The 14,373-nt window shown below is 52.3% G+C and overlaps 1 protein-coding gene across 4 annotated transcripts; it reads right to left on the reverse strand.

Annotated features, from left to right (window-relative positions):
• Window positions 1-121: 121 nt before the first annotated feature.
• Window positions 122-7,890, reverse strand: LOC119096204 (cAMP-responsive element modulator). 4 transcript variants are annotated; one of them, XM_037219002.1, is made up of 7 exons: window positions 7,787-7,890; window positions 5,516-5,667; window positions 4,817-4,948; window positions 4,068-4,260; window positions 3,723-3,860; window positions 3,143-3,269; window positions 122-814 (listed from the first exon to the last, which is right to left on the reverse strand). In XM_037219002.1, the coding sequence occupies exons 2-7, from the start codon at window positions 5,663-5,665 to the stop codon at window positions 667-669; spliced, it is 888 nt and encodes a 295-aa protein (XP_037074897.1). In that variant the 5' UTR covers window positions 5,666-5,667; window positions 7,787-7,890; the 3' UTR covers window positions 122-666. The 4 variants fall into 4 exon arrangements, with proteins under 4 accessions (XP_037074897.1, XP_037074898.1, XP_037074899.1 ...); XM_037219003.1 differs by having other exon boundaries at window positions 5,576-5,667; window positions 7,787-7,889; XM_037219004.1 differs by lacking the exon at window positions 7,787-7,890 and adding an exon at window positions 7,666-7,780 and having other exon boundaries at window positions 5,576-5,667.
• Between the last annotated feature and the right edge of the window lie 6,483 nt (window positions 7,891-14,373).

Raw genomic sequence — 14,373 nt, forward strand, 5'->3', positions numbered from 1 at the left:
GGATCGGTCGCTGGCGGCACTGCCGAGCGCTCGGGGTGAGGGGTCGGGGCGGCGCGGCGGGCCGCCGGCGCCCCCGCACGCGGCCGGTCAGACAGCACAGCCGCGCGGACAAACCACTCCAGACGCGGGCGGCCGGGCGACAGGCCCGGCCCGGCCTGTATTGGCCACACAGCTGATGATACAAAATACACGCTCTGCACAAATGTCGGCCGATGGTGGGGGGGGGGGGGGGGGGGAGGGGAGGGGGCAGGCTACAAATAAATGGCACGGTGGGATGCGTATCAGATGGGATTACCGTCGATTTTGATTAGCGGGACTCTCCAGCCAAACCAAGCGCACGCACCCACCCCACAGCTAACCCAGCACCGGTAACGCCGTAACGCCAGTTTGACGCGCAGCCGGTGCCGGCGGGACCCGGCCGCCCGCCGGCACGGCGGAGTCGCTGAAACGCGCTGCCGCTCGCACAGCCACCGCCGCGTCACACGCGGGTCACGCCCGGGCGCGGCTGAAGGCGACGAGAGCACGCGCCGCGCCCGGCGCGGCCCGACCCACGCGCAGGGCCTTTGGCTTGCACATCACTTCAGGTACAGTCTCTGCGGTGCCGCGGCTGGAGCCGGCGGGGCGGTGCGCCGCGGCCGCCGCCTCAGTTCTGCTGCCCTGCACCGCTCAGGGCAGCTTCTTCTGACAGTAGAGCTCCTTGAGCGACTTGAGCTCCTCGATCAGCGCCTTGTTCTGGTTCTCCAGCACGGCCACCCGGTTCTCCAGACACTTGATGTACTCCTTCTTCTTCCGGCGACACTCGCGGGCCGCCTCCCTGTGAGCGGGCCGGCACCGTTATACGCACGTCACGGACACGCAGACACGGTGTCAGGAGAGGTGGGTGGGGGGGGGGGGGGCGACTCCGGGAAAGGGGAGGGAAGGACCAGGCGACGGCACGAGTACGCCAGCGCCGCCTCTGGCGGAGGGCAGGGCCTTCTGGGGGAAACAGCAGGAATGTGCGCCTCCCCCCCCCGAAACGGCCGGTGTTCAGGTCGCTAAATATATCACCATTCAAAACCGTCATCACCTTCCTCAGAATAGATATAGCATTATCGACTGGTAGTACCCGTTCAAATTCCACCGTCCACATCTCTTCAAATGGCTGCACCGCTGCTGTGTCCATAGAGCACGCTTTAGAGTGCCCGGTTAAGTCCTGACATGACACGGGGTGGGGAAATACCTTAGCACTTCTCCAAACTTGAACAATGAACGCCTGGCGCTGAATGGTCACAAATCGAACTCGGAACCCCGCAGCTCGCAAAGGCAGCGTCTCCGTCGGCCATCACATTATTTGCACTGAATCCCTCAGCTGGAGTGTGCACTTTTCGGTGCCCCTGCATATCTCACATACAATCAGGAGCCGCTGTAACGGTCCTGATATCAGATACACGTGCCGTTCCACGGAAGCGTGAACACCCGGTTGCGGCTAACACCCCGCACGCCAGACGGCGCAGTAAGGCCGCCCCCTTCACTCCGCGCCGGACGCTTGAACGCCACCTCCCCATGACGTCTGCTGCTAAACGACTGGTTTACGTGGCCCCCCGTCAACTGTTTACATTTGACCGCTGCAGACCAGAGTCACGGCCGATCCGGGTCAGTGCACGGACCGCCGGCGGGCCGCGTTGCAGATACGAGTCACGGCCGATCCAGGTCAGCGCACGGACCGCCGGCGGGCCACGTTGCAGATCCGAGTCGCGGCCGATCCGGGCCAGCGCACGGACCGCCGCCGGACCGCGCTCCCGGTACCGCAGCATCAGACGCTAGCTCCGACACCGGCCCGGCTGTGACGCGGCCGGTGCCGTCAGCAGCAGCAGCAGCAGCGGCGGCGGCGGCCGCCTTCGGCCCCGCTGACGGCGCTCCGAGTGGTTCTGGGTGCGGCCGCCCCCCCCCCCCCTTCTCCCCTCCCGGGACGGCCGGTGACATCACGCCGCGGGCGGGCCGGCCGTTTCCCGGCGCCGGCTCGGACGCCGTCCATCCGAGCCGCCAACCGACACCGAAACACCGCCGAGCCGGGCATTCGCCGACGCAAAACCAGTTTTGAAGCGACGGCCATTGGGCAATCTTAAGGCAAAAAACACGCCTCGAATCGCAACGGCGCGCTCGTATCGGCCAACACCGTCGGGTTCAGACGGCCGGCGCCGCCAGCTGCCCACGTCCGGCCGATAACAGCAGGCTGCCCCGCACGTCCCGCCGCGGCAGACGTCCGGTCAGACCCCGGCTCCGACCGGCGGCCGAGCAGCCCGCCGTGCCACACGGAGCCGACTCGGCGCGCAGCTCCCGTGCCGAGAGGAAGTCCTCCCCCTCCAACACACGCACGCAAACCCAGCGCCACGCGAGGAGGGTCCCCGTGTGGCGGCCGGTGACTCCGAGGCCGAGACTCGAGGGAGCACGCGCACCCCTCCAGCGTTCCCGTTCGGACCCGGAGAATTCAGTGCGGCCACCTCGGGTCTGGATCGGACGCGACTGATCACGCAGAGTGGCGCCGAGCCGCGGCTCTACGAGACGTCGACGCCGTTCCAAAGGAGTGCTACGGCGCCCACAAACGCCAGGAGGCGGCCCGATACACGCAAGCGAAAAGGAGCATCTGTCCAGCGGGGCAACACTAATGAATCATCAAGCGTGCACTGCGCGCACGGCGCCAGCGGAGACGTGGACAGCGAAGAGAACGTCCCAGCACCCCAGGCATCCCTCGCTGACGGGCTCCCCACAAACCCGTCGCTGGCCGAGCCGGCCGGCCACCGCGCCCCGACCCCATCGGTGCCACACCTCGCGGACAGGGTGGCCCGAGGCATCCCGCCCCCCCCCCCCCCATCGCAGAGAAGGTGGCCCGAGGCACCCCGCCCCCCACCATCGCAGAGGTGGCACGAGGCACCCCGCCCCCCCCCCCCCATCACAGAGAAGGTGGCACGAGGCACCCCCCATCGCACAGAGGGTGACACGAGGTACCCCCCCCCCCCATCGCAGAGAAGGTGGCCTAAGGCTCGCCTCATCGCAGAGAAGGAAGGTGGCCCAAGGCACGCAGAGGGTGACCCGAGGCAGCCCTCGTCGCAGCGCACGCACCGCTACGCCTGCCCGGGCCGGCGCGGCGTGCCGTCCGCCTCACCTGTTCTTGTAGAGTCGCACCTCGCGCTTCTTCGTGACCTCCTCGACCACCTCGCCGGAGGAGGTGAGCACCATGTGCTGGCTGCCGCCCTGGTCCAGCTTCAGGCCGCCCGTCACCGGTATCGACACTGCAACGGCCGCACGTTAGCCGCAGCGCACAGACCGCCGGCACGCCCGACGGCTCACCGGCCACCTCCGACTCCGGGCCAGGCGTCGGGCCGCGCGCTCCTCACAGCCGCGTGGGCGCCCTCCGCGAAAACGACGGCCGATGGCATGGCTACGCGGAGACCGCTGCGGGAGAATCTCCCTGGCAGGCACATCGCTGACCTCAAGAATTACTTACTGATGCAAACACGGGCTCGTAGCCTTGATTCAATGCATGACGCAACCGCAGCCAGTTTTCGACCGCGATCAGGCGCTGTTATGCCCTACCGCCTAGCTTAGAAGCGAGGCTCCTGTCCACGGCGTAGTCTCGACAGACAGCCAAAACCGAGGCACCTGGACAACCGGTCAGAGCTGGCCAGCGGCGACGGCACGTACTCCGGGGGGTGTGCGCCCTGCTCGGCCTGCACGGCACCCACCTGGCACGAAGAACTGTCCATCGCCCTGCGTATACTGGACAATGGTGTTGGCGGCCGCGCCGGCGCTGCTCATGCTGAGCGTCTGCAGACCCTGCACGCCGTCGGCGCACGAGATCTGGATGGTGTTGGCCGGGATCACTGCGGGCGGCGCGGAACGGCGTCAGCGCGGCGCGGCTCCCCACGCCGGCGTCATGACCGCTCACCGGGGCCGCCGCTCGACGGCCAGCCAGCGGGCCACGTGAGTATTCACACAGAGATGAACCCTCAACTCAAATATAACGACACCTGTCTCCTCTTTTCCAAGCCGACGGGCCGACCGCGCCGCCACCCGCAGTGGGAGCGTACCTTTGATGATGCCGTTGCCCTGGTAGGCGGCGCCCTGTCCGTCCACGTCACCGTCGCCCTTGTCCTCGGAGATCTCGCCGCCGCCCAGGTCGTTGAGGATCTTGCGGTAGGAGGGTCGGCGCGTGAGGATCTCGCGCCGCCGCCGCGCCGCCTCGTCCTCGTACTGCGGTGGCAGGGCGTCCGCTTCGATCACCTGCCGGTGGCCAGCGCCGCGGTCAGCACCGCGGCGACGCGTGTCCGTCCGACCCGACCCGACCCTACTCGCATCCACCCGAGCCGACCTGACCCCACCCGGACACGACACGGCAGCCGGGACGGACAGGGACACGATATTGGAGCTGATTTTTATTATACTTACTACTAAGAGTACGCACCTTTTGCGATGCATCACGCTTTACTTATGTCGCGCCATTTTAAGACAATACGAATGCATGCTCGTCGAGAAATCACAGTCGCAGGACGCTACCGGGCCCGAATACTGACTAACCGACAGGCCGCTCGAATACTACTACTGCAACGAAAAGTGCGTCACAATGGGCTGGTGATGACGCAACGCTGTAGCGTGCCATGGGATCACAAGAGGGGTGACGGCACACACGGCCGGTGACGTCACCATGTTGACCTGGCGGTGATGTCAGGGGCTGGTTTGCAGCGCCAGATGCCAAGGAGCAGACTCGTGTCAGCGGCCGGCCGCCGTCGGGCCCCGCCTCGGCGCGGCCGCCACCTCCGCACACACACCAGCTGCGTACCTGTATGCTCTGCACGCTGGAATTGGGGGTGCTCTGGATGACACTGCCCGACCCGGCCTTGTTCAGCAGGATCGCGCTATTTTTACTGATCTGCACGATGGGCTGTGTCGACTGGATGACGGACGGCTGGTTCTGCAAAATGACGATGCGATATGACCACGACTTGGAACTGGTTCGACAGTGATGTGATGTGAACCCAGTGAGGTGCACATCAAATACAGGCAATTGTTGCATGGCAGGAACTTGAAATAGTTACCAGATTGCAAAAAATATTGCCAGTATTCAAGTTACTTTCTTGTTTCTGAGCAAACACATGGCAAGTTGGCAGCCCAGACAAGAAGTGGTGCCACCTGCATCAATAAACAGCTTTGATTCATGGCTAAAATAACCACGAACGGGAAGAAAGAAACGTAGCTGCAAACCCAGTGTCGGAAATCTGCTCTCCGCAGCGAGTTTGTAACCAGAACCACTGAAGAGCCCACTACCCAGACTCCAGAGACAGAGTAGTATGCCATCATCAAAAAGCTGCCCAGAAAGAAATGATGGGCAACATTTTTGACAAAACATGCTTTTGTTTTGAGAGGTCAAAACAGCTTTCTAACGGACGAGGGTGTCCACTATTCATGCCGGTGCAAACCACACCAAGACGCTTCATGGCGATAGCAGCTGGTAAGGCGTGACAGGATTGGCTTTGTCTACCTGTCCACTGGAGACACTGGGTATCGACACGTGAACTAGCCGGACATTAGAGCTACTAACAGATGGACTGTTCGTGTCGGTCTGACCCTCGAGCGAGTCCTTGGGCGCGTCCGGCGTGATGGTCAGACCTTCTTCGGTGTTGTTGTCCATACCTAGCAGCACATGCGCAGTGTTATGACGGACTACAGCCGCAAAAATACCGCTCGCTGGAGGATTAGGCGGGGGTGTTCAAACTAGCATTTACGACGGAAGCCGTACAAGCACTTCCTGAAACCGACACACACACACTTTGACTGATCAAAAGGCACCTGCAGAATGATCCAATGCAGCCACTTGAGTGTTCTTCCATACCCATCTTGGGTGGCTGCACAGATGAATGGGACATGACCCAGAAGACTGCAGGGACTAATGACGAATACTCATCATATCGCAAACCAAAATGGGCAAAACAACCTGTTAAGCAAAGGAGCATATGCATGATGGCAAAGACCATATTTGCTCAACTCAGCTGTTGGAACTCATCACAGGAAACATGAACTGACATTCTCACCCAAGGGCTATCATCTTTGTTCAAGATGAAGATTCATTCAACCTCTTAGGTAACTTGGCATGGACATCTCTTGCCCAAAGTGCTGCAGGGAATGAGGAGACACAATATGCCACTAGCCAGCCTCAATGAAAGACTTTTGCAGTTTGCACAAGGTCTGTGGGAGCCCTGGCATTCAAACTATGCTACTGTGCCCACCTGAGGGTGTCATTCTGTGAAGTCTGTCAACTGTCAATGTGAAACCACCCCTGATGGGCATTCTGACACACAAATAATGACACATCCTTTTACTACTGAGCCTGCCTGCCAGCAGGTTTGCCGGCAGTTGCATGGGAAGAAAAAGAAATAGCAGAAATTTGATATGGTCTCATGGGGAAACAATCTCTGCAGATCAGTCACAAAGTCACACATTTTGTGTTCATTAGGGAGTTAAGTGGTTGGCTTGCTCTAATGACAAATGGTATAAATAATTTTGTCCACCAGAATATGCTCTATGCCTATGAAATGTAAGCTTCAGGCCATAACATACAAAGCCATACAAATTTATGTTGCACAAATCAGCATGGAAAAGACACTGGAATTATCCTTGTAAATTTGTACTATTTCATGTTTACACTAAAAAGGAATTGGACAAGCTATAAATATGGTGCATGTCAATACTGGCTTTCACAAACAGCTTGCATGCTCATGGATAGGTCAGAACTGGGTCACAATGTCCTAATGCATCCTCAGGCTCTGATTGCAAAATTTGGTGCTAAAAGTTGAGTAGTATTTTTGAGCAAACACTGTCAGGTAAGGATGTGTTAGTATAATTCTAGTATTTTTCAAAAGGAACCATATCAAGGCTGGTGTATTACCAGGCTAACATCCAACAGTTATCAATTTTGTGTTTTTAGCATGCCATTCCAGAGGAAAAATTAAATCAATGAAGTATCCAATGGGTACAAAAATATCCTGTTTTACGTGCCAGTTAAAAGCAGCCATCCTGATCCTGTTCCACACAGAAGTCACATCTTCCACTCATGCACTATAGGTAGTAAAGGTGATGAAAATATACTATGGCTGAAGCAGGCACCTGATATTCTGCATGCTGGTTTGGCAAAATGATATAACCATAAGCCAAAAAGGACACCCAGTGTGGTTTAATATGGCACACACCTAAATAACCACCACCACATAGATAACAAAAAGTGTGCCTTCATGACTTTCCTAGGGTAAATGCAAAATCAAATTTACATTTTGAGCTCAACAAATCTGTGAGCTTACTTCCAAGATTGACCATTATGAGCAGAGAGTACACCTACATCAGGAAGTGTAAACAAAGCAGGGAATCATCACTCCAATTTCCACCAATTATTGGTGACTACATGCAACTCCTACATAGACAGGAACCTGAGCAGGAAGGAGCATGGGGCAGCAGGCATATTATATATGTATGTATGTCAACACCCATTTCCTACATGCCAATATTCCTAATGCTATCAAAATCTCCCCTAGGGCTGATGTGGTACCATGTGAGGCCTTCAATACATTGCGGGTAAGCGTGGTTAGTACGATGTATGCAAAATAAAACGGTACACAACATCCTTGCCATCGTACGTACGCCATCTTGTCCCGCATTCTGTTAGAAGCACGACTACTTCAAAGCACACACCAGCACAAAATTCAGCCCAGGTGCGACCTGCGTGTCACATTTTGATTATCTCCTACAGCTGAACACTTACCCAGTTACGTATTTCTCGTCACCAGCTTGCTGCGATCTCACTGGAGGATGCCGTACCACGTCAGAGCCCGGTCGCTTCGTCATCCGGCTCGTGACGCATTGATCGTGGAAGAAAGCAAGCGCATTCATTGGTCCGTTTTCCAGCGTCCTCGACGCTCATTGGCTGCCCAAATAAGGAGATGTCCATGACATCAGCATGCGTCATCCGAACCGCCCCTGGTCTTACCGTGGAAAAGGTTCATGTAAATTTACAGGACTGTACATAAGCAGACAAAGTAAGACACGGACAGCGCTCAGTATCTGGACATTGCCAACGCCTCCGTGTTCCGTGAATGAATCGCCAGGTGGTACTTATATGCAATGACGAACTTTTTACGCTAGCTGGATTTTTGTTCGTTCCAAAAATACAACCAGATTTTTATTCATGACAATATCGCGAAAAACCAAAGAGAATGTCACAACCTCTCGTTGATAATAACATTACAACCGTTTTCTGCTCTGCGCCCATCTCTACGTTCGATCCCTCGACAGGCAGTTTCAACAAGTACTGGTTGTAAAATTTAACGATAGATGTCAGTACTACACCAGCTTCGCATCCAGCTCGTTGGCTGCCACAAAGCGGTCGAACTGGCCCCGAAGCACTCGAAGAAACGTTTTCTACTTTCCTCTCTTACCACTTCGCTCTAGAGCCTTGCAACAATCCGTCCATAGAGGCGGGAACAAGGAGAGGAGGAGGAGGGCTTGTCCCCAATCCTTAGGCAAATGGCGGTGGCTCTCTCCAAACATTGAAGGGTAATCCTAAGCTTTGCGTGGGGTTGGGTCCTTTTCCTCGCAGAATGCCATATTCGCCCCCCCCCCCTCCAACCAATCACAGACTCTTGCAATCCTGGAGGCTCCTCCTCCAGGTTGCTCCTACGGGCAGCCTGCGAGTGGTAAAGTGCAAACCCCGAAGGTTTTTTAAACATCGAGCTTTTTTTCCGCCGAAAATATTATAAAATGCGGATGATTAGGTCTCCATTGCACAAAAATCGGAAAAAGAGCAGCTGTGTTTGCCTAACCTCATTGAGTGTTGTCGATTCTCATTCAGTATGGAGCGAGGGTTCTTCATCCTCTCCCTTCCAAAACTTGTGCCCCAGCCCCCAGCGTTCAGAAGAAAGTTTGCCAAATGCTGTTGGCCAAAAAACCTTGTCATCGTGGTTTGGGCAGATACATGATTTCATCCAGGAATGGGCTACATTTCACTGTGGTGTCCCTCTGAAACTTAGTACTCTCATTCCATCCCCCCCCCCCCCCCTGCCTACGCACAAAAGAGCTCCGGATTTCGGCCACTTCATTTTCAGATCTTATTTTTTCATATCTTTTTGCGGGATGCGATCTTCCTCTGTGCACCGCGTTGGGCTAGACATGGCAGGTATATATGTAGGTCCATGGTGCGTGCACGTTTTCCATAGACTGATGGATCCCGTTATTTTAAGCTAAATATTTCGGAGAAGACATTGCAACATGCCTTAAAGTTGTATCCGACACTCTATCAAAGCCTAGCGCAGTAGCACAACCCTAAAGATTTGCCATTGTTAATTTACTATGACGAAACCAGGAGAAAATTGTTCTTTTGGGTCGCTTACCTCGCAGTGAATAGGTTACTTGAATATCTACTATAAAGCGAAAACAGTTACCAGTATAGGGACTCTAAATCGTAACGACTTGCGTAACATCACGGGACACGGATGTTGAAAAGTTTGCGGTTGTAGCAGAAAGCGTCGAAACTAGTAAAATTCGTTAACTTTTGAAACAATAGACCTTCTGGTTGAAGAATGTGGAACCCTGAGATGTGTAGAAGGCTTTGCATTAACAGAAAAACATCAAAATTTTGTGCTGCATGTTTTGAGTCTTATGAAGGAGTACGAAACTGCTAAAAATTGCATTGAGGAATGTGACTCCAGCGATGCATCGCCGGCACACTTTTTTATATCGTATACGAGCTTACAATCCATCGGAATACGTGGCTGATGTTATCTGCGGTGAAAACAACGAAAGCCACCACCTTTGTACATATGGAGCTTTGCATCCGTCTTTGTTCAGTCGCGCCACAATCCAACCAAATGTCAGCGGGCACTTGCAGTTTTGTCCTGGTGAATACCCATTTTTACTGCAACTTTCCTCAAAGGCATTCATCACGCGCAATGCTTCGTGCATCCCAGAAAAATGGCTTAAAAGACCAAATCATCACCTAGGCATATATGTCCGCTACTTGTTCAGATTTTCATCCGTTTGCGTATCCACCCGTTGGATTGCGTCTAGCCAAAAAGGGATTTTAAGCTACGAACGTAGGATTGTAGGGAATTGCAAATAATATCGAATGGTCTGGTTCGTTTCGATATGCTCGTTTCCGTTGACCAGATATTTCAAGTGCTCTAAATTTTTGCTGGAATACAAAGTTATCGGGTGACCCCAAAACTTTATGCCACTAATTCACTGCTCATATCACGAACGTGTCGTGCGCGTCAGCGAATGTCCTTCCGAAGAGAGAGCTTGTCATCGCTGGCAGAAGATTTCGAACAACATGACTGCGGCCATTGTGCAAACATGGTGATAAGTTTGATGAACAACCGTTTTCGTTACGCGGAGGCGCAGTGTCCTGGAACTGCCGACTTTGGATGTAAAGCACAACCTATGAGGAAAAATTTTTCACTCTTTTGTCCCATATTTTATGTGAATTTTTCATTCCTGCCTGACATTGTCTAATCGCACATGCCAAACCCCTATTTCCCTTTCTGAGGTTTTCAGATGTCATCCAAAACCGAGCTCACTTGAAACCACGAAGGATAAACGAGGCTCCACAAAACTCGGACACCTATGGCTGAGTCCTGCCTCACCTTCTTCTGAATTATGCTTATGTATGCACAGAGCAAGGGCGCCAGGTACCTCCAAGCCCAAGAGCCCCAGCGACTCCAGCCGCTTGCACACATTTAGTTTGGTTTGTTTACAAAACGCATCACAATCAGCAGCTGTGTGCCAAATACAAGGTTTTCACGCATCCCTTATTTTTTGGTCTCGCCGCCACAACACGAAAGCAGAGCCTGGTGCAAACACCAGCAAGGCCTGGTAGATAATTTACGTGTTTCCACGTATCTCTTTTTCCCGAAGAAACTGGACCACTAAATTGGACCAATCCCTCAACGCAGGAGTGAAAAACTCAAGACTTGTCTTCTAAATTTAAGTTACAAGATGAATGTCACCATTTGAGCACTTATGTTAACATATTTTAGGTCAAATCAGCTGATGACAAAATTTTGCCAGAAAAGTATCAGTCTTTCAGTTAAGTATCAGTATTTATTATGTATGTATTATATATTATATATAATATATAAACATATTTAAGTATCAGTATTTCTTTAACTCCTTTTTTCTTGGTATCACACGAGGGCAAAACCACTTCATTCTTCCTTCCTTTTTGATTGCCTTTAGGGGTACCATCTGTTGCTTAAAATGTTGACCAATTTCTCCGCAAGGTGCTCCAACTACAAACTTGTGCGTATTTCATCACATAAATTGGATTAATTCGTCAGCCGCCCAAATATGTTTGATTATCACCCAAGAGTGAACAATTCACAGGGAAGGAAGAGACAATTTGAAGCACGAACTTATTTTTACCGCCATTTTTGCCCTGTTACACCCTCGCTTAACAGTTTTCTTAGTTCATGGCGGTGCTCAATGATGATAAATCTAAGACCTTCGGGCGTCTAACTCACCAGGCTGCCTGGCAAGGCTGCCCTAATATCGTCATACAGAGCTTTGGGACAGACCTGAAGCACCTAATACAGAAGTGTTTGTTGGCGAAATTTTGCCCTCTGGAGATGTTTACCATGCACACCTCCTATTTGTTTCGCATTTTAATCTTGTAGGTTGGTGGACATGATTGATATTCACATTTGGGGGGTGGGGGGGGGGACTCTGTCTGCCAGCAGACCATGCAAAAGGTACTGACTTTTTGATTCAGGGGAGCAGGAAGAAGCCAGTAAGTCTCCTGTGGACCAATTACTTGCTTACCTTACCTGCTTTCAACACATAATCGGTAACCAGAGTTAATCATTTTTTTGTTTTCATTCATCGAGTTTTGTCATGAGACAAATTATGATGCTACAGGGCATGCAATGGACTTATTTTGTTCCATATTCTTGATTATTTGCCCAAAATTTATTGAAGTGGTCCCTCGTGGCCGCTTTAACCAGATGTTTTCTATACTTGTCATGGTTTGCTGACTGGCAAATGACTGTACTGTATAAGTGCACTATATTTTTAACACAGGGATATTCTAAGCTGCATAGCAATTACGATATGAGTTAAATGCTAGTATGTAGCAAATAGTCAGACCATCCCATTTAAACTGTGAAGCGAACATCCCAAACTTTGTCGTTAAATATGAATTAAAACGCCTTAATAGATACCTTTGCTTCAGCTGAAAAGGCGAGCAGCAATACAGGCATGGTCATCTAAAAGTTATGTTACTTTTCGAAAAGAGAGATTGTTTTGTGGAGCATACCCATTATTGTCCTTGACATAGGTTAACCATGGCAATCAAAATGAGTTGTTCAAAGTGATTTTAGGTGTTTTGATTTGTGTGTTGTCAACTTTTTCTGATGTCGACAAGCATACAGAAATAAAATGTATAAAAATGCTGGTTGAAACCAGCCAAAAATTAGCTTTATCATGTTCTTATTACAAGTGCTGCTGTCAACAGATAGGTGAGCTGAGATGATGTTCAACATATGGGCTACTCTAAATTAGGTTAAGCTGGCTAAACGCATGGTAAGTGGCAATAGGCATTGTGCAAGAATCAGTAATTCACAACTGCTGCTGTGATGCAAACGGGGTAGACAGAATGAGATGAAATAAGGCCTCTTTACGTTGGGCGTAGTTGGCTACTTTCATGGAAATAAGCATTGGTAGTTTGTAAGAAACAGCGACAAATGTTTGTTTTCCCTGACCACATTTTGACAAAGGCCAGAGGTATGTCTATTGTGTTTGGCTTGGTGATGGGCTGATGCGCAGGAGTTCAAGTTTTTTTTGTTTGAGTGTTTTATGCTTGCTGAATTTGCTGTTGTTATTTTGTCATTGAATTCCTTTGCTTTGCTTTGTGTTCAAAGCGCGGTTGAAGGGAAGTGCAAAGTGCAGCATCAAAATATTGGTGTTAATATAGTATTTGATATATTACGCATGTGAATAAAATTAAATTAATACATCCAAGAAACCACGAGCGTCTTTCACCGCACGATGGCTCATTCGACGCATTGTATAAAGCAATAACATTCAGGGGCTCGTCGGATCTTCTCGAGGCTTTAAAAAAAAATGTTGAGGGCTCCGTGGGTGGAGTCAGGTAGTAAATTATTGAGTCTGAAAGGCGCGTCAAGTGTATGCGTTATGAACTGCAAGGGATATCGAAACAGGGTAAATTAATTGCATTGACGTGTCAAACCATTGTTTACCTGATAAATTCATCATTTCTTAATAATACAGCGAAAAACCATTTAAGCATTTGCGCTCGGCGTTCGCAGCCAAGGGGAAGAACACCGACGCCTGGCGTTGCAGTCTCTACGGACCGCGCGGCGTCGGCCCCGTGGTCGACACCCGGTGGTGGCTAACGGACATGCGGAAACGACTGCGTATCGGTCGGAGAGTTGTAATTTAGAATGACACACGAAAAAAACATAGTAATGTGGAAGGTATCCCGGGCCGTAGTTTTCGCCTGCGCAATTTTCAAACCGACGCTCGGAACTGATTAGCACGCGCAGCACCGCGAACTCATGACGCAATGTCGTAATCTTTAGTTCGTTTGGTTAACTGGACTGGAGCCCTTCACATGTGGGCACCCACCCCCGCCGAGACTTTGTCCGGAAAGCGACCCCTCCGCCTCCGCCGGGTGTGTGCCTGGCGCTCGGACGGGGCGCTCGTCAGGCGGCACTTCGGCCCACTCGTGGCTAATGGGTGCAGCGTACCCCGGACAAGCGGGACGTCGCGAGGATGCAGGACAAGGCGAGAAATGAGATGAAGGATAGGAGCTTAGTCTCCGATTCAATGTTCATGTTACTGTGGCCGGTGATTCATTCAAAGAACCAATCTCGGAAATGCACGGACGAAGTTTCCGATCAGGAGCTGCAGGGCCCCTCCGTCCCAGGCCGGGGTCCCTTGTGGCTGCCATTCTAGTGATATACGGACCGGAGCCCCTGGTCGATCCGGAGCCTCTCAGAAGGATACATCATAGACCGCGCCTGTCCCTCCGTGATGTGGCAGGCCCTCTGACCGCGACATCTGGAACCGGATCGACGCAAGAGTCCTCGCTGACACAAAAGGACCTTACCTCACCTGAGCTTACCTGCACAGGAAGCCTTATAATTGGTACCGAGACACCACGTCACGTTACCGGCCCGATTAAAAAGATTCGGAGGACCCCTTGTTGGGTACTGGAGCCTCTGGCTGGCAAAGGCCTTTCATCTGTCTCATTATGAATGTGAGCTGTGGGACCGTCATTTCTCACAACTCTTTTCATTGTCAAGATGGCCCCACTGAAAGCTTGTTTCGTTGCTCACT

This window comes from Pollicipes pollicipes, unplaced genomic scaffold (assembly GCF_011947565.3).
Source record: "Pollicipes pollicipes isolate AB1234 unplaced genomic scaffold, Ppol_2.1 Scaffold_4295;HRSCAF=5057_pilon_pilon_pilon, whole genome shotgun sequence".
NCBI lineage: Eukaryota > Metazoa > Arthropoda > Thecostraca > Pollicipedomorpha > Pollicipedidae > Pollicipes > Pollicipes pollicipes.